This window comes from Protopterus annectens, chromosome 17.part0 (assembly GCF_019279795.1).
Source record: "Protopterus annectens isolate FY-2018-M chromosome 17.part0, PAN1.0, whole genome shotgun sequence".
Taxonomy (NCBI): Eukaryota; Metazoa; Chordata; order Ceratodontiformes; family Protopteridae; genus Protopterus; species Protopterus annectens.
Genome location: NC_056751.1, coordinates 638,554,314 through 638,575,214, shown reverse-complemented (window position 1 = coordinate 638,575,214; position 20,901 = coordinate 638,554,314). Strand labels below are relative to the sequence as shown.

The window sequence follows — 20,901 nt, the reverse complement described above, 5'->3', positions numbered from 1 at the left end:
CAGTCTGCAGCTGCTGCATTTTGCCCAGGACTCATACTGGGGAGTATGAAAATATTGGAGGACAGTAAGCTGTATGTGTTATTGAGGGAGCAGTGTCAGCTCTGTCATTACAGCATAGCTAGGGTGAGGGTACCTATAACAGCCTAGGTGAGGCATGTGCTTTAGGTACATATGTTTTGTAACAGTGCCAATTGGAGAGTGTTAGGTGACATATAGGTAGCCCAGACATATATGTGCAGTGTATCCCTACCTACAGGCCTTTGATGTGCTAAGATGGGTAGCAGTGAATGCAGTAGCAGCAACCTATTTTAGTTAAAACTGCAGGACTCGGTCATTATTTGATGTATTCACAAGCATGTAATTGAAGTGCAACACACTGGATTTGAACCCAGAACTGTGGGTGGCAAAATGTACAGCATGCTAGGGATTTAACAGACTGACTTACTGAGTCGATACTGCAGCAGGTGTATTTGCAAGATATATGTGCATGTATACAGTCTGTTACACAGGAGTCACATTAACATGTGTGTTTGGATGGGTATGATGTATGACACTGAACTGCATGATTTGCAAATCTCACTCTGCACTGACTTGTTAATACTTTAGTGCACAGAAAAGGTTTTGTGACAACTGTGCCAAAAGTAGGTGTCACAACTGTGGAGATTCTGCAATCTATACCTGATATCCCAGTCCTTACGTACATACATCATTATTTATTTGGTTTGGTGTCTGCATCACAGTCCCAAGTACCCTGCCAATGTTTCCCTTATATGTACAAGCAGTGTGTCATTGGCAATCAGGATATGTTTATGGAAACACCTGTTTTACTTCAGAACTGAGTGACCTAGTGGACTAATGCACTAAGCTGTAATTATTTTGCAGATGTGCCTAACAGTGTTAGAAACAGAGAAGATGATTAAGGCATTTTAAGTGTGTTTGCATAGGTTTGCATGGCGTGCCGTGATGTGGCATGTCACTTAGCTCCACTTAAACCCACATTAATTTTAAAAAAAGAATATAAAAAAGGGATAATAGGAAAGTGGTAAAATGGGAGAAAGCAGGGCGAAAAACAACGTGAAAGGCAGGTAGGGATTTGCAGGATGGGCATAGAAAAGGACCATAGATCTCCATTTCTTCTACAGCAACAGCTGTCCAGGTTATGAACAATTTGGAATTTGTAGCCTTGCATCCCAGAGGGAGGGGTGTGGGTGATATAACTTTGTTGATTAATTGATGTAATGATTGATTGTGGGTATTGAAGGTGTGGGCAAAATGGAGATCTATGTATGGGGTGATATTTTTTATGGGACAGGTGCCCATATTTTTTTTGTTAAGGAGAGAGAGGAATCTTGGGAATGGATATAGGTACATGTGGAGAGGTAAGTTGGGTAGGAGAGGTAGCATTTGCAAACAGGCAAGACAGACGAGACAGCAGAAGAGGCAGTGTATGACACATGAGGGGGGTAAACTCCTTGGACAGAGAGGGTGTTGTGGAATCGGAGAACCAAGTGACCCCAGACAGCAGCAGTGGGACTAAGCTTCCCACCCATTAGCAGGCACCACTGCTCCTTCACAGCCCCAAAGGTGGCTGTGCTGGGAGCTGGGCACCGGGACGACCCTGTCCCTCCAGGTCAGCCAGTCTGCCCTCAATCCAGCACAGTCAATTGTCTCAAATCATGCTGGACAATCCTGCCCAGCATCCCTGGAAGCTTTCACTCGCTGACCACTCCATCTCGCCTCCCACTCCCAGAGGGGGATGGGCCCCATCTCCTGAGGTGGTTTCACCCATAGGTGGTGCAAGACCAGCGGAGGGGGCAGCACCAAATTGGGTCCCAGACATATTGGGACCCAGTGCCATGGCCAGTTGAGGTAGGGTAGGTGGATCCAGGGGAATCAGCCTACCCAGTTGTGCTATGGTGTTAAGGTGTTTCAACGTGTATAGGTTAGTAATGAAGAGAACATGTGGTTAGATCTAACAGCATGCAGAATAAATGACATAACCCAGTAACATAATATGCCATAGCATATAGAACACAACAATAATTGTGATAACAGGCAGTATTGTAACAGCATGCCAGTAACAGTTATGGCATAAGGCCAACAACATAGGTAATTCAACAAGGTATGTTAGTATGCAACCATGCAACCATTGTCATACATAACTATAATAAAACACAAGGCCCAACATAATGTTTTGCAAGGCCCACCATAATGTTTTGTGAGCAACATATGTCAGATGTAAACCATACCTGATGTATAAGAATAATGAATTATGATGCACAGATAAGGGGTGGGGGGAGAGAGAAAATCATGTCATTACTACCAGTGTAGACTATATTGTAAATGTATATTTGCAACAGAACTCTTATATACTCTACAGGTCTGCCCTTTCTTTATGTATACAAGTACCCTATAGCTGTCTGTAGCACCTACATACGTCTCAAGCTATCTGCATGGGACAGTATGGGCCAAGCTGTAACACCTACAGGTACACAACTACAGGGACTATCACATGTCAGGGGAACATATGTGACTACCAAGGAGTACTGTGGACTGATGTAGTGTGACTGTGCTATTGGGATAAATCAAGTGGATGTTAAATCTGTGTCCCAGGGATTTGGCAACAGAGATCAGAGTCCATGAAAGTGTGACACTTGAGAGACATGTATCATGCACAGTACACAGAGTTTATGCTTATCATGCCATCCTTGGCAGGCATGGGATTAGACTATCAGCAGACATTCATAGACACACCAGCCATACAGCCGTACCAAAATTAAATACTTTTATTTGTTTTAATAACTTGTATTAGTATTGTACATTTTGAATTTTCATTTGCTGCAGTACTGTCACCTTACTGAGCATTGCTGTTAACACTCTGGTACTTCTGGACACACAAATTAGTAATCCTTTTGAACAAATAATACAGCCATGTTTTACGTGTAATTCCTGTGGGGAGAACATCTGTTAACAATACATAACAGTTTCTATTAATATTTAGTAGCACTTGTTCCTGAATTCAAACCCCAGTCTGTGTGTGAAAAAATGTATAGCAAAACTAACATTTATTATACTGAGCTACTAAGCCATTGCTAAATATTGATTGAGTAATAGATGCCTAGAGCTCTCCTGGTAACAAACTGTGACCTTGTAATAGAGGTAGAGTGTTATACAAGACTGCAGTGACACTTAAATACACATGTATGAGATTCATGCATGACAGATATAGTAGGTGAACTGTGTATTAATATTTGGAATGCAGGTGTACACATTTAACTCATAGTGGATGGGAATATGTGTGATGTGTACAGACCATATCAGAGTGCTGGGTTGCCTACCTGACCCATATACAGTTGCAGATGGTATATTTTCAGACTATAGCTATTACAGTTTCATACTTACCTGCAGCAGCATAACTAAGTTCAGTAATGCATAGCTAAAATGCAATGGTTAACACAATACAGTCCTGAGAGAAGCACACTATAATACCTTAGCCATTAATATTCTTGGTTCCGATCTTAGTGCAGAACAAATATCTGATTGCATTATATCTTGTAGTACAGCTCCATGTCTACACTTTAGCAACACAGTCTTTATCAGCTAACCTTCAGTCACTTCATGGTATTATTCCCATGTTTACTTCACAGCACTTGTGATACTTGATTTCTTGAACAAAAGCCCAAATTATACACAACATTTGGCAAAACACAACTTTATTAGGGGTGATAGGAAAGAGTGATTGTTATACATTTAACAGTCTTTATTGATGAACACTTTAAATAATGCAGGCATTGAAAGACAGCTGCTATTCCACACTATATGCAGTACTAACTTTATTTCCATAATCATTCTGAATGCAGTTGTACTTTATTTCCTTAAAAGTATGAATGCAGTTGATTTATTCCCTTAACATCTATGAATATAGTTGTACTTTCTTACCATAACATTATTATTAATACAGTATACAATTTTATTTCCTTCTCATTATTAATGCAGTAGTAACTTTCTTTTCTTAGCAAGTTTCATGCTTTCATCTATATTGAACTGTACCTGATATTACTCACTTATGTCAGTCCAGGTCTATGACCATATTCATTACAGAACACTCAAAACAGAATATACCTACTGGCAGTTACTACTGTACTCTTTCTTATTTATATCACTATATATTGCAAGATATATATGTACTCACCACACTCTCAGCACAACTTGGCCAGGCACCCTGCATGGGCCTCCAGGTTGCCCGCTCTCTCCTCTACAGCTCTGGGGTGAGAATAATACCATTATGCATACCTGTCTACCACATATTCATACTACCATTTTGCAAAAAAATCTTACAATACTTAAAACTTGTGGGGCATTGTCCACCCAAGTATTTTGGATCCAAGTGGCCAAGAGATCCACGTTTATAAGCTTCAGGTCATCATAGAGGTGATGCACCTGCTCACCCATGCGGGGGATACCAGTTGCACTGGTGAGGTCATGTGCCAGTCAGTCCCAGGCCTCTGATTTGTATTCTGACCCCTGGTATTGGCCCTGCAGCAGCTGGATGTCACGGTTTTATACTAGGAGTCCAACCATGACCCTAAACTCCAGAATGCCCCACTGCTGTGCCTGGAAGCATGCACCCTCTCCAACTTCTGCCATAGCTCCTGCCTGGATCAAATTCAACAGGTTCTGGCTGTATTCCTGCCTGTTTAGCTTAAATAGGGCTGTTTTCCTGGCATTGGGCCATTTTTAAAATTGTGGTGATCCACTTAGCACCTCACAAACCAGCTGAGCTCAGCTGAGCAGTGCTTAAACTGGCAATGCTTATCAATGCTTAGCAGTGTGCAAACCAGTTTAGCCGAGTTGAGGACTGCTTAAATTGGGTTGCTCAGCAGTGCCCAAACCAGTTATGTGAAGCTGCGCATTGCTAAGCACTGCTAAAACAGATCTTGTTTAAGCACTGCTTAGCTTGACTTAGCAGCACTTAGCAGAGCTTAGCTAAGGGCAAACCACATCTCTAAAAGGAAAAAAAAAATAAACCAAACAAAATAAGACTAATATTAAAATATTCATTCATTACTACTACTTTATTATTCTGTATATGTATTGCACTTCTGTGTTTCGTGACCTTCTGTATTTTAATTTTTTATATTGGAGTGTGTATTTTAAGTATTGTGGACCTGTGTGCAAATGGATCTTTTCTCCTTTGGTCTCCACTGAAAATGGGCTTCTGGCCCAGCTGGACTAACCCAGTTAACAAATGTCAATACATTCGTAATTAATAAAAATAAAAAATATATGACATATTGCTATCAAATGTAAAACTCTGATTGGTCAATCTGTGTATTCAAACCATCATCTACTACACACAGGGCCATGACTGTAACCATTCAGCTATGAGGATATGTTGGAAGCTGTTCTACATTTCTGTATATCTCTCCACTATGTTTAAGCACCGCTAAGCACCATGCCACACCATGCAAACCTGCCTAGCTATGCTTAAACATGACCTTTCAGGTTAAAATTAAAAGTATCCAGTTTCTATTTTTAGATGTCTGGCACATGTACATAGCTAAGCGCCATGCTGTGCAAACATACACACACACACACACACATACCCAAACACACACACACACATACACACACACACACACACACACACACACACACACACACACACACACACACACACACACACATGCACACACATGCACACACACATAAAAAAAAAGAAATAACATATTTTACTTTTATATTTCAGTGCCGTCCTGCACTTTAAAGTGCAGGGGGTGCGTTACTCATCTCCGAACACTGTAACACACCCGCTACACTGATTCTGTAACCATGTTACACAGCTCTCTCTCAGTAGCACGCATTCACTAATATGAAAGGCGTGCTGCCGAGGGGGAGCCACAGACATGGCCACAGTACACTCTGTGTAGACTTCCCACTATTCCTACATGGAGTTTATTAAATCCCCACCTTCATCTGTTATTAATTTAGCTGCACAGTAATATATTCTATTTACTTCTGTTATATCACATGAATTTCTTTTAATTACAGAACCAAGTGATATTGCAAACATCCTGGCAGATCGGTTCAGTGCTAGCTTTACCCCTCTCTTTCCCCTAAAGGGCCCATATCTATACAGGAAGAATGCAGGGTCCCTGTAATCACAACTACGCAGGTAAAAGCTGCACTCTCTAAAGCCAAAAACACAGCATCCATGGGACCGGACAACATCCCAGGCTGTGTTTTACATGAACTTCAGAACGAACTGGCTCCCCACTTAAGCACCTTGTTCAATAATAGCCTCACATCAGGCTTTGTGCCCACTGAATGGCTCATAGCAACAGTTATCCCATTCCACAAAGGGGGAGCCACCACTGATCCCGGGAACTATCGACCTATTAGCCTGACGAGCCTGGTCTGCAAGGCCATGGAACGGTATCATCATGGAACTCATATACAAAGACATTGGTAACCTCCAAACTCTGGATCCCACCCAGTTCAGGTTTGTGAAAGGCAGATCATGCCTCCTGAACCTGATCGACTTCTTTGAGACAGTCACCAAAGCCGTGGATGAGGGTAAGGTGGTTCACACAGACTATGACCTCACCAAGGCTTTTGACACCATCCCCCATGCTGGAATTATAGCTAAACTCACCAAACTAGGTATGAATCCCTATGTCACAAGATGAGTTGCCAACCAAAGTACTAACTTTATTTCCATAATCATTCTGAACGCAGTTGTACTTTATTTCCTTAAAAGTATGAATGCAGTTGATTTATTCCCTTAACATCTATGAATATAGTTGTACTTTCTTACCATAACATTATTATTAATACAGTATGCAATTTTATTCATTATTAATGCAGTAGTAACTTTCTTTTCTTAGCAAGTTTCATGCTTTCATCTATATTGAACTGTACCTGATATTACTCACTTATGTCAGTCCAGGTCTATGACCATATTCATTACAGAACACTCAAAACAGAATATACCTACTGGCAGTTACTACTGTACTCTTTCTTATTTATATCACTATATATTGCAAGATATATATGTACTCACCACACTCTCAGCACAACTTGGCCAGGCACCCTGCATGGGCCTCCAGGTTGCCAGCTCTCACCTCTACAGCTCTGGGGTGAGAATAATACCATTATGCATACCTGTCTACCACATATTCATACTACCATTTTGCAAAAAAATCTTACAATACTTAAAACTTGTGGGGCATTGTCCACCCAAGTATTTTGGATCCAAGTGGCCAAGAGATCCACGTTTATAAGCTTCAGGTCATCATAGAGGTGATGCACCTGCTCACCCATGCAGGGGATACCAGTTGCACTGGTGAGGTCATGTGCCAGTCAGTCCCAGGCCTCTGATTTGTATTCTGACCCCTGGTATTGGCCCTGCAGCAGCTGGATGTCACGGTTTTATACTAGGAGTCCAACCATGACCCTAAACTCCAGAATGCCCCACTGCTGTGCCTGGAAGCATGCACCCTCTCCAACTTCTGCCATAGCTCTTGCCTGGATCAAATTCAACTCAACAGGTTCTGGCTGTATTCCTGCCTGTTTAGCTTAAATAGGGCTGTTTTCCTGGCATTAGGCCATTTTTAAAATTGTGGTGATCCACTTAGCACCTCACAAACCAGCTGAGCTCAGCTGAGCAGTGCTTAAACTGGCAATGCTTAGCAATGCTTAGCAGTGTGCAAACCAGTTTAGCCGAGTTGAGGACTGCTTAAATTGGGTTGCTCAGCAGTGCCCAAACCAGTTATGTGAAGCTGCGCATTGCTAAGCACTGCTAAAACAGATCTTGTTTAAGCACTGCTTAGCTTGACTTAGCAGCGGTTAGCAGAGCTTAGCTAAGGGCAAACCACATCTCTAAAAGGAAAAAAAAATAAACCAAACAAAATAAGACTAATATTAAATTATTCATTCATTACTACTACTTTATTATTCTGTATATGTATTGCACTCCTGTGTTTCCTGACCTTCTGTATTTTAATTTTTTATATTGGAGTGTGTATTTTAAGTATTGTGGACCTGTGTGCAAATGGATCTTTTCTCCTTTGGTCTCCACTGAAAATGGGCTTCTGGCCCAGCTGGACTAACCCAGTTAACAAATGTCAATACATTCGTAATTAATAAAAATAAAAAATATATGACATATTGCTATCAAATGTAAAACTCTGATTGGTCAGTCTGTGTATTCAAACCACCATCTACTACACACAGGGCCATGACTGTAACCATTCAGCTATGAGGATATGTTGGAAGCTGCTCTACATTTCTGTATATATCTCCACTATGTTTAAGCACCGCTAAGCACCATGCCACACCATGCAAACCTGCCTAGCTATGCTTAAACATGACCTTTCACGTTAAAATTAAAAGTATCCAGTTTCTATTTTTAGATGTCTGGCACATGTACATAGATAAGCGCCATGCTGTGCAAACATACACATACACACACATACACAAACACACACACACACACACACACACACACACACACACACACACACACACACACACACACACATGCACACACACGTAGAAAAAAGAAATAACATATTTTACTTTTATATTTCAGTGCCGTCCTGCACTTTAAAGTGCAGGGGGTGTGTTACTCATCTCCGAACACTGTAACACACCCGCTACACTGATTCTGTAACCATGTTACACAGCTCTCTCTCAGTAGCACGCATTCACTAATATGAAAGGCGTGCTGCCGAGGGGGAGTCACAGACATGGCCACAGTACACTCTGTGTAGACTTCCCACTATTCCTACATGGAGTTTATTAAATCCCCACCTTCATCTGTTATTAATTTAGCTGCACAGTAATATATTCTATTTACTTCTGTTATATCACATGAATTTCTTTTAATTACAGAACCAACTGATATTTCAAACATCCTGGCAGATCGGTTCAGTGCTACCTTTACCCCTCTCTCTCCCCTAAAGGGCCCATATCTATACAGGAAGAATGCAGGGTCCCTGTAATCACAACTACGCAGGTAAAAGCTGCACTCTCTAAAGCCAAAAACACAGCATCCATGGGACCGGACAACATCCCAGGCTGTGTTTTACATGAACTTCAGAATGAACTGGCTCCCTACTTAAGCACCTTGTTCAATAATAGCCTCACATCAGGCTTTGTGCCCACTGAATGGCGCATAGCAACAGTTATCCCATTCCACAAAGGGGGAGCCACCACTGATCCCAGGAACTATCGACCTATTAGCCTGATGAGCCTGGTCTGCAAGGCCATGGAACGTATCATCATGGAACTCATAAACAAAGACATTGGTAACCTACAAACTCTGGATCCCATCCAGTTCGGGTTTGTGAAAGGCAGATCATGCCTCCTGAACCTGATCGACTTCTTTGAGACAGTCACCAAAGCCGTGGATGAGGGTAAGGTGGTTCACACAGACTATGACCTCACCAAGGCTTTTGACACCATCCCCCATTCTGGAATTATAGCTAAACTCACAAAACTAGGTATGAATCCCTATGTCACAAGATGAGTTGCCAACCAAAGTACTAACTTTATTTCCATAATCATTCTGAACGCAGTTGTACTTTATTTCCTTAAAAGTATGAATGCAGTTGATTTATTCCCTTAACATCTATGAATATAGTTGTACTTTCTTACCATAACATTATTATTAATACAGTATACAATTTTATTTCCTTATCATTATTAATGCAGTAGTAACTTTCTTTTCTTAGCAAGTTTCATGCTTTCATCTATATTGAACTGTACCTGATATTACTCACTTATGCCAGTCCAGGTCTATGACCATATTCATTACAGAACACTCAAAACAGAATATACCTACTGGCAGTTACTACTGTACTCTTTCTTATTTATATCACTATATATTGCAAGATATATATGTACTCACCACACTCTCAGCACAACTTGGCCAGTCACCCTGCATGGGCCTCCAGGTTGCCAGCTCTCTCCTCTACAGCTCTGGGGTGAGAATAATACCATTATGCATACCTGTCTACCACATATTCATACTACCATTTTGCAAAAAAATCTTACAATACTTAAAACATGTGGGGCATTGTCCACCCAAGTATTTTGGATCCAAGTGGCCAAGAGATCCACGTTTATAAGCTTCAGGTCATCATAGAGGTGATGCACCTGCTCACCCATGCGGGGGATACCAGTTGCACTGGTGAGGTCATGTGCCAGTCAGTCCCAGGCCTCTGATTTGTATTCTGACCCCTGGTATTGGCCCTGCAGCAGCTGGATGTCACGGTTTTATACTAGGAGTCCAACCATGACCCTAAACTCCAGAATGCCCCACTGCTGTGCCTGGAAGCATGCACCCTCTCCAACTTCTGCCATAGCTCCTGCCTGGATCAAATTCAACAGGTTCTGGCTGTATTCCTGCCTGTTTAGCTTAAATAGGGCTGTTTTCCTGGCATTGGGCCATTTTTAAAATTGTGGTGTTCCACTTAGCACCTCACAAACTAGCTGAGCTCAGCTGAGCAGTGCTTAAACTGGCAATGCTTATCAATGCTTAGCAGTGTGCAAACCAGTTTAGCCGAGTTGAGGACTGCTTAAATTGGGTTGCTCAGCAGTGCCCAAACCAGTTATGTGAAGCTGCGCATTGCTAAGCACTGCTAAAACAGATCTTGTTTAAGCACTGCTTAGCTTGACTTAGCAGCGGTTAGCAGAGCTTAGCTAAGGGCAAACCACATCTCTAAAAGGAAAAAAAAAATAAACCAAACAAAATAAGACTAATATTAAATTATTACTTCATTACTACTACTTTATTATTCTGTATATGTATTGCACTTCTGTGTTTCCTGACCTTCTGTATTTTAATTTTTTATATTGGAGTGTGTATTTTAAGTATTGTGGACCTGTGTGCAAATGGATCTTTTCTCCTTTGGTCTCCACTGAAAATGGGCTTCTGGCCCAGCTGGACTAACCCAGTTAACAAATGTCAATACATTCATAATTAATAAAAATAAAAAATATATGACATATTGCTATCAAATGTAAAACTCTGATTGGTCAGTCTGTGTATTCAAACCATCTTCTACTACACACAGGGCCATGACTGTAACCATTCAGCTATGAGGATATGTTGGAAGCTGCTCTACATTTCTGTATATCTCTCCACTATGTTTAAGCACCGCTAAGCACCATGCCACACCATGCAAACCTGCCTAGCTATGCTTAAACATGACCTTTCAGGTTAAAATTAAAAGTATCCAGTTTCTATTTTTAGATGTCTGGCACATGTACATAGCTAAGCGCCATGCTGTGCAAACATACACACACACACACACATACACAAACACACACACACACATACACACACACACACACACACACACACACACACACACACACACACACACACACACACACACACACACACATGCACACACACGTAAAAAAAAAAGAAATAACATATTTTACTTTTATATTTCAGTGCCGTCCTGCACTTTAAAGTGCAGGGGGTGTGTTACTCATCTCCGAACACTGTAACACACCCGCTACACTGATTCTGTAACCATGTTACACAGCTCTCTCTCAGTAGCACGCATTCACTAATATGAAAGGCGTGCTGCCGAGGGGGAGCCACAGACATGGCCACAGTACACTCTGTGTAGACTTCCCACTATTCCTACATGGAGTTTATTAAATCCCCACCTTCATCTGTTATTAATTTAGCTGCACAGTAATATATTCTATTTACTTCTGTTATATCACATGAATTTCTTTTAATTACAGAACCAACTGATATTGCAAACATCCTGGCAGATCGGTTCAGTGCTACCTTTACCCCTCTCTCTCCCCTAAAGGGCCCGTATCTATACAGGAAGAATGCAGGGTCCCTGTAATCACAACTACGCAGGTAAAAGCTGCACTCTCTAAAGCCAAAAACACAGCATCCATGGGACCGGACAACATCCCAGGCTGTGTTTTACATGAACTTCAGAACGAACTGGCTCCCCACTTAAGCACCCTGTTCAATAATAGCCTCACATCAGGCTTTGTGCCCACTGAATGGCGCATAGCAACAGTTATCCCATTCCACAAAGGGGGAGCCACCACTGATCCCGGGAACTATCGACCTATTAGCCTGACGAGCCTGGTCTGCAAGGCCATGGAACGGTATCATCATGGAACTCATATACAAAGACATTGGTAACCTCCAAACTCTGGATCCCACCCAGTTCAGGTTTGTGAAAGGCAGATCATGCCTCCTGAACCTGATCGACTTCTTTGAGACAGTCACCAAAGCCGTGGATGAGGGTAAGGTGGTTCACACAGACTATGACCTCACCAAGGCTTTTGACACCATCCCCCATTCTGGAATTATAGCTAAACTCACCAAACTAGGTATGAATCCCTATGTCACAAGATGAGTTGCCAACCAAAGTACTAACTTTATTTCCATAATCATTCTGAACGCAGTTGTACTTTATTTCCTTAAAAGTATGAATGCAGTTGATTTATTCCCTTAACATCTATGAATATAGTTGTACTTTCTTACCATAACATTATTATTAATACAGTATACAATTTTATTTCCTTATCATTATTAATGCAGTAGTAACTTTCTTTTCTTAGCAAGTTTCATGCTTTCATCTATATTGAACTGTACCTGATATTACTCACTTATGTCAGTCCAGGTCTATGACCATATTCATTACAGAACACTCAAAACAGAATATACCTACTGGCAGTTACTACTGTACTCTTTCTTATTTATATCACTATATATTGCAAGATATATATGTACTCACCACACTCTCAGCACAACTTGGCCAGGCACCCTGAATGGGCCTCCAGGTTGCCAGCTCTCTCCTCTACAGCTCTGGGGTGAGAATAATACCATTATGCATACCTGTCTACCACATATTCATACTACCATTTTGCAAAAAAATCTTACAATACTTAAAACTTGTGGGGCATTGTCCACCCAAGTATTTTGGATCCAAGTGGCCAAGAGATCCACGTTTATAAGCTTCAGGTCATCATAGAGGTGATGCACCTGCTCACCCATGCGGGGGATACCAGTTGCACTGGTGAGGTCATGTGCCAGTCAGTCCCAGGCCTCTGATTTGTATTCTGACCCCTGGTATTGGCCCTGCAGCAGCTGGATGTCACGGTTTTATACTAGGAGTCCAACCATGACCCTAAACTCCAGAATGCCCCACTGCTGTGCCTGGAAGCATGCACCCTCTCCAACTTCTGTCATAGCTCCTGCCTGGATCAAATTCAACAGGTTCTGGCTGGATTCCTGCCTGTTTAGCTTAAATAGGGCTGTTTTCCTGGCATTGGGCCATTTTTAAAATTGTGGTGATCCACTTAGCACCTCACAAACCAGCTGAGCTCAGCTGAGCAGTGCTTAAACTGGCAATGCTTAGCAATGCTTAGCAGTGTGCAAACCAGTTTAGCCGAGTTGAGGACTGCTTAAATTGGGTTGCTCAGCAGTGCCCAAACCAGTTATGTGAAGCTGCGCATTGCTAAGCACTGCTAAAACAGATCTTGTTTAAGCACTGCTTAGCTTGACTTAGCAGCACTTAGCAGAGCTTAGCTAAGGGCAAACCACATCTCTAAAAGGAAAAAAAAAATAAACCAAACAAAATAAGACTAATATTAAATTATTCATTCATTACTACTACTTTATTATTCTGTATATGTATTGCACTTCTGTGTTTCCTGACCTTCTGTATTTTAATTTTTTATATTGGAGTGTGTATTTTAAGTATTGTGGACCTGTGTGCAAATGGATCTTTTCTCCTTTGGTCTCCACTGAAAATGGGCTTCTGGCCCAGCTGGACTAACCCAGTTAACAAATGTCAATACATTCGTAATTAATAAAAATAAAAAATATATGACATATTGCTATCAAATGTAAAACTCTGATTGGTCAATCTGTGTATTCAAACCATCATCTACTACACACAGGGCCATGACTGTAACCATTCAGCTATGTGGATATGTTGGAAGCTGTTCTACATTTCTGTATATCTCTCCACTATGTTTAAGCACCGCTAAGCACCATGCCACACCATGCAAACCTGCCTAGCTATGATTAAACATGACACTTCAGGTTAAAATTAAAAGTATCCAGTTTCTATTTTTAGATGTCTGGCACATGTACATAGCTAAGCGCCATGCTGTGCAAACATACACACACACACACACACACATACACAAACACACACACACACACACACACACACACACACACACACACACACACACACACACACACACACACACACACATGCACACACACGTAAAAAAAAGAAATAACATATTTTACTTTTATATTTCAGTGTCGTCCTGCACTTTCAAGTGCAGGGGGTGTGTTACTCATCTCCGAACACTGTAACACACCCGCTACACTGATTCTGTAACCATGTTACACAGCTCTCTCTCAGTAGCACGCATTCACTAATATGAAAGGCGTGCTGCCGAGGGGGAGCCACAGACATGGCCACAGTACACTCTGTGTAGACTTCCCACTATTCCTACATGGAGTTTATTAAATCCCCACCTTCATCTGTTATTAATTTAGCTGCACAGTAATATATTCTATTTACTTCTGTTATATCACATGAATTTCTTTTAATTACAGAACCAACTGATACTGCAAACATCCTGGCAGATCGGTTCAGTGCTACCTTTACCCCTCTCTCTCCCCTAAAGGGCCCATATCTATACAGGAAGAATGCAGGGTCCCTGTAATCACAACTATGCAGGTAAAAGCTGCACTCTCTAAAGCCAAAAACACAGCATCCATGGGACCGGACAACATCCCAGGCTGTGTTTTACATGAACTTCAGAACGAACTGGCTCCCTACTTAAGCACCTTGTTCAATAATAGCCTCACATCAGGCTTTGTGCCCACTGAATGGCGCATAGCAACAGTTATCCCATTCCACAAAGGGGGAGCCACCACTGATCCCGGGAACTATCGACCTATTAGCCTGACGAGCCTGGTCTGCAAGGCCATGGAACGTATCATCATGGAACTCATAAACAAAGACATTGGTAACCTCCAAACTCTGGATCCCACCCAGTTCGTGTTTGGAAAGGCAGATCATGCCTCCTGAACCTGATCGACTTCTTTGAGACAGTCACCAAAGCCGTGGATGAGGGTAAGGTGGTTCACACAGACTATGACCTCACCAAGGCTTTTGACACCATCCCCCATTCTGGAATTATAGCTAAACTCACAAAACTAGGTATGAATCCCTATGTCACAAGATGAGTTGCCAACTGGCTCACTGACAGAACCCACACTGTAAAAGTTGCAGACTCCAAATCTGACCTCAAGGCAGTGACAAGTGGAGTGCCACAGGGTTCTGTCCTGGGACCTCTCCTGTTTGGTATCTACTTCTCTGAAGTACAGGCTAACACAGAAGGCCTCTGGCTGATGAAGTTCGCAGATGACTGCAAACTAGGAGCCATAGTCAAGTCCCCAAATGATCTGGACATCCTACAGAAGGGCCTCACTGAGACAGATGTCTGGTGTCAAAGCCATGACCTCAAGCTCAATGCCAAAATTTGCAGTGTCATCCCCTTTGGTAAAAACTCTGTACCCATGAACTACCACATAGGCAGCAATCTATGTAACACCAAATTCATAATAACAGATCTTGGGTCCAAGGTGGACAGTAGTCTCTCCTTTGATAGTCACATCGCCACAGTAGTCAGGAAGTCCTTCTACATGGCACACCTCATCATAAAAGGGTTCTCATCTAGGAAAAAAGAGGTCATTGTTCTCCTCTACTCGTCACTCATTAGACCCATTATAGAGTACAACGCCCCTTTTGGAATGTACCTCACAAGACATCTGCAGCAGCTGGAAAGGTCACAGAAGTACCTCACAAAAAGGATTACTGGCCTCAAACAAATGCCCTACACTGACCTCCTCAAAAAACTCCAGCTTTACTCCATAGCATATCACCTACTCCGAGGTGATCCCTGCCTAACATATTAAGTTATGTCAAACCCAGAGCTGTTGGACATGCTACACCTAAAGAAACCCCAATCCCTCCAAGCTACATGCTCTAGGGACCTAAACCTTGGCAGCACAATAAACAGGACATGCTGGAGGGATAGATTCCTGTCCCAGAGACTTCCTATACTCTGGAACAAGCTACCCATCTATGTCAAGCAAAGTTCTTCATTAGCACTCTTCAAGAAAAATCTTGATGAGTGGATGGGAAATAGGAAATACACCCCGGTGATCACTTCTGTGTCTCTGCTGGAAGTGGCACAGGAAAATAACTTTCTTGGGTGGCATAAGCTATGGTACCTTGCTGGCTAGGGTTACGTAGGCCCTTGGGCCGATAGCCTAGTACCTACCTATGAACCTATGAACCTATAATAACCTTGATTACTATGTTCATTTGTTTTATCAAACTTCTAACATTTTGTGTCTTATTGACTTTCTGTAATCTGTCCCTTTCTATGATCTTAATATATATATCCATCTCTATTAAATCAAGCAACTCTTCCCTTAGATAATTTTCTTCTAAATTAAGGGCACATTCTTGTTCTCCTTTTCCTGCTGGCATTCTACAGAAAATTCTAGAACATATCCCTGTGAAATATTCTCTTCATGTGCATCCTCCATCAACCTGTGCTTTTTCATATGCAAACTCACTAGCCTATCTTTCCACAAGACTGACAACAACAGAGTTACCAAAGATTCTTGCTCTTTCCCATGCTGTGCAACTCAACTAAAATTTTGTACTAGTTTCTTACTGAAGGTTCCAGAGTATTTTCATGTGGCACGTGAACACATGATTTCCATTCCATCTGTTTCTCCTTAATTCAGAACCTCATTGTTCCATCATCCTGTGATGTTACCAGAGGTGGATTTTCAACACTATATCCTTCACTTCACAGGTAATCCATAGCTTCAGTTTCTGTTTCTTTAACTTCAGAGTTATTAATCCTGTTTCCTACTCCCTCCACTTTGTTTTCTTATTTTTGTATTGTGAAATGTTCCATATCTGGATGCCTTTGCTTGTATTTCTCTTCAAATATCTTTGGTGCTGCTTTTTTGCAGCAATTAGTTTTGCTTTCTCTTTTGCATAAATATTGCACCATGTCAAATCTCTTTTTCTTTCTCTTGTCCATATTTCTTCTTCCGATGCCTCCCACTCCACCTGTTTTTCCTTACTTTGGGGACTCATTGTTCCAACATGCTGTGACATTATTAGAATTAGATTTGCAGCACTGAACCATTCATGGCACAGGTATTCCATAACTTCAGCTTCTATTTGTTTAACTTCTGCTTTACTAATCCTCTGTTCTACATTCGTTCTTTATGATCTTATTTTTGTATCATGACATTTTCCATATCTGTGTGTCTTTGACTGTATTTCTCTTCAAATATCATTGGAGATGCTTTTTTGTATTGATTACTTTGGCTTTCTCTTTTGCATAAATATTGTACCTTATCAGATCTATCTTTTTTTCCCATGCCCATGTTTCTTTTTTATACTTTCAAAAATCTCTTGAATTTGTACTTTTCATTTTCACACTTCCTCAGTTGCTTCTTTTTTCCAAACAGCCTAAAGTTTCTAGGTCTATATAATGTTCTTCATGGATCTATTGTATTAATGAACACAAATTTGAATTTGAAGCTTTTGGCAGTTTTTCTTGTGCAAGTATTTTTCTTTACTCAAATTACTCTCTTAATTTTTGAATATCTGCTATGTGGAAATTCTGGGCTTCTTACATAATAGTAATAATACATCATTTCTTTCTTTCTTATCTGTCATCTTTATGGGTCTTTTCTGGAATGTCAGGTTTTTTTTTTTTTTTTGTGTGTGTGTACTACTACTTCCTTCTACAACAGGGGAATCATCATCCCCTTGAGCCTGGCCTAACCCCATTGCAGGAATGTTTCTATGTCTTGAGGATTCTACACTGACATTTTTTCCAGTCCTGCACCAGTATGCCTACCAGACATGATCACTTTTTTTATCCTGGAACTTGTGTACTAAGCTGACTTTTCATTTTGTAACCTACTTCTGTCCATCATATAAACTATAAAAATACAGTCTATATATCAGTGTCGTCATGGTGAGATGTTGTAAAAACAGGGTCAACCTCATAAAGGTACTCACCAAGACATGAGGATGTATTCAGTCCTAGCAATACTGCTCTACTTTTCTTGCTGATTTTATCAACTCTCCATTCAGACTCTGTATGAGGTGCCTAATTATCTAAGAGCAAAGTGCAGCTCATTTGTGACTGGAAAGTGATCAGCTTCCTCACTAGTAACACTCCTGGTTTTCACTGGTAATTCTAATGTCGGATCTCAGAAACTAGTTGTTTGTTATTAAACAGGAGAGGCAGAATAAAAATTAGCTATAAAAAATCAGTCCATCTTACCTGCCAAGCTTTAAAGTCACTGATATTTCCACAGCTTCCATTTATCCTTATGCCTTCTGAAATACACATAAGCATGTTCTGCAGACCATACCCTACAGCATATATAGCTTTATAAACATTGTACTCATATCTTAAATCATTGCCATTGAAAAATTCTATGCCATTTGCACTCAGTGTCTCTTTCCCTGTGCAGATATTTGAGTCATTAAAATATGAAGCATATGGTTCAGCACTTCTGTTATAATGTGGCCATTGGCAACCAAAGATTTCCTTCCAAAATGAATCTACAAAAATGTAGTTGTGAGAGTCTGAAGGATGAATGTTTAGAAGGAATGTTTTAAATCCTGGCATTTCTGCCTTATGCACTCCAAATGCAATAGTCAGATTTAAAACATTCGACAGGTCTTTCCTTAAAAACATTGGAGTTGGAGCCCACCCTTCAGTTGCAATCCAGACTTTTTCAGTCACATTTTGCTGCAAAAGCTCTTCCATGAGTGGAATTACCATTAGATCAGATGCAACGATAACTATTACTTTTGTTGAGGATTCCTTGATTACAGAAACAATATTCTGAATTTTAGTCATAGAAAATGTTGCTGGAATAGTTTCTGAAAAGGCTATACACCTAGCAGAAGTAACTAACTGTTGCATTAATGTTTGGCTACCAGATCGACCATAATCTGTGTCCTCGCTGATGAGACCAACCCATGTCCAATCAAATGTAATAACCAGCTGGGCAATACTATAGAAGAGGAAATAGTCACTAGGGATAGTACGAATGAAGGATGGAAACTGTAGTTTGTCACTCAGAAGTGCAACGGTTGAACCATAGCTAATCTGAAAGAAATATGTATCACGATCAAATAATTTGTTATTTAAATTATTTAGGAATGCAGCTGACAAAAGCTTTTAAAATAAAGATGCAGATGTTTAAATTATTTGCAGCAACTATTTTCTTATGTATATGCTAAATGATTGCATATTATATATCTTCAGTGCCTTGAAACATTAAAAAAAAAAACAATTGTATTATCCAGACAGTTTCAGTCTAATCAGATTTAGAGCAAATAATACAAATGTTTAAGGTGTGACATGAGTTTATACTGGAAATTATTTATGTCTCATACTGTCTGTTTCCATGAGCTAATTTCATAGGTTCATAGGTTCATAGGTTGGTAATAGGCTATCAGCCCTAGGGCCTATACAAGCCTAGCCATAACAATTCCCTGGCTATTTCTTCCCACACTATTTACTTCCCTGGACCCCTGTCTAGCAGGGCGACTGATGTGATCCCCGGGGTGAATTTCCTTTCTCCCATCCAATCGTCAAGGTTCCTTTTGAAGAGGGCCAAAGAGGCACTCTGCTTGACATGTATGGGCAATCTATTCCAGAGTCTGGGGAGTCTCTGGGTCAGGAACCTATCCCTCCAGCATGTTTTGTTTATTGTGATGTCAAGGTTTAGATCCCTGGAGCGTATGGCTCTGAGGGATTGGGATTTCTTTAAGTGTAGCATGTCCAACAACTCTGGGTTTGACATGGCCTTGTATGTTAAGCAGAGATCGCCTCTGAGTAGATGATATGCGACAGAGTACAGCTGGAGTTTTTTAAGGTGGTCAGCATAGGGCATCTGCTATAGGCCTGTGATTCTTTTAATGAGGTATTTCTGTGGCCTTTCCAGTTGTTGCAGATGTCTTGAGAGGTACATACCAAACGGGGCATTGTATTCTATAATGGGTCTAATGAGGGATGAGTACAGTGGGACAATGACCTCCTTTTTTCTGGATGAAAAGCCCTTAGTGATGAGGTGTGCCACATAGAAGGATTTCATGTTTGCATTCCTGATGTTTCGGGATCAGCAGTTGGATAATCCTCTTTAAGAACACTGAGCTGAGACATTAAGGGTTTCCTGCTCACACACGTACATCATCCAGCAGAAAACAAATGAAACTGTATTCCAGTTACCTGTTTTTCCTTGCTAAGTCCATTGGTTCCATAACTGCATGAATAATCCATGAATCTACTTCCTATCATTTATTCCTTTAGTTTATTCCATTTGTCAACCACCCTTTCAATGAAGAAGTACTTCCTCGGGTCAAGACTAAATTTTATCCTCATTTTAGCAGCATATGTCTCCTCCTTTGTCTCTGTGATTTAGCCTCTTTGCAGTAAGATCAACCTTCTCCTCCACTTTCTCGCTCTAAATTTTAGGATGCAAAGCATCAAGCTGTGTGGTCCTCTTAAGCCCTTTATCCCTTGCTGTATTTCTTTTGAACCCTATCTGCCATTTTAACTTTCCTCTCCTTCTAAATAAATTCCATATCTGGATACAGCAGGGGCTATTGGTCCAGTTGCAGTGACACCAGCGCTGGAGGTCTTGAATTTGTGTCCCAAATATGGGATAATGTTATCATTTACTTCTTATGTGACAATGAGGAATAATTACCTATGTGGAAATGTATGCATTTCTTTTGGGCATGTGATAATCACCTA

General features: G+C 40.9%; 1 protein-coding gene across 1 annotated transcript in view; it reads right to left on the bottom strand.

Annotated features, from left to right (window-relative positions):
• Window positions 1-20,424, bottom strand: part of LOC122791485 (extracellular calcium-sensing receptor-like) — an 88,688-nt gene extending 68,264 nt beyond the window's left edge. The window contains exons 1-2 of the mRNA XM_044059228.1: window positions 20,374-20,424; window positions 18,412-19,248 (exon numbers count right to left, since the gene is read on the bottom strand). Coding sequence (XP_043915163.1) covers window positions 18,412-19,248; window positions 20,374-20,424 — 888 coding nt within the window. The remainder of the gene's footprint in view (window positions 1-18,411; window positions 19,249-20,373) is intronic.
• Between the last annotated feature and the right edge of the window lie 477 nt (window positions 20,425-20,901).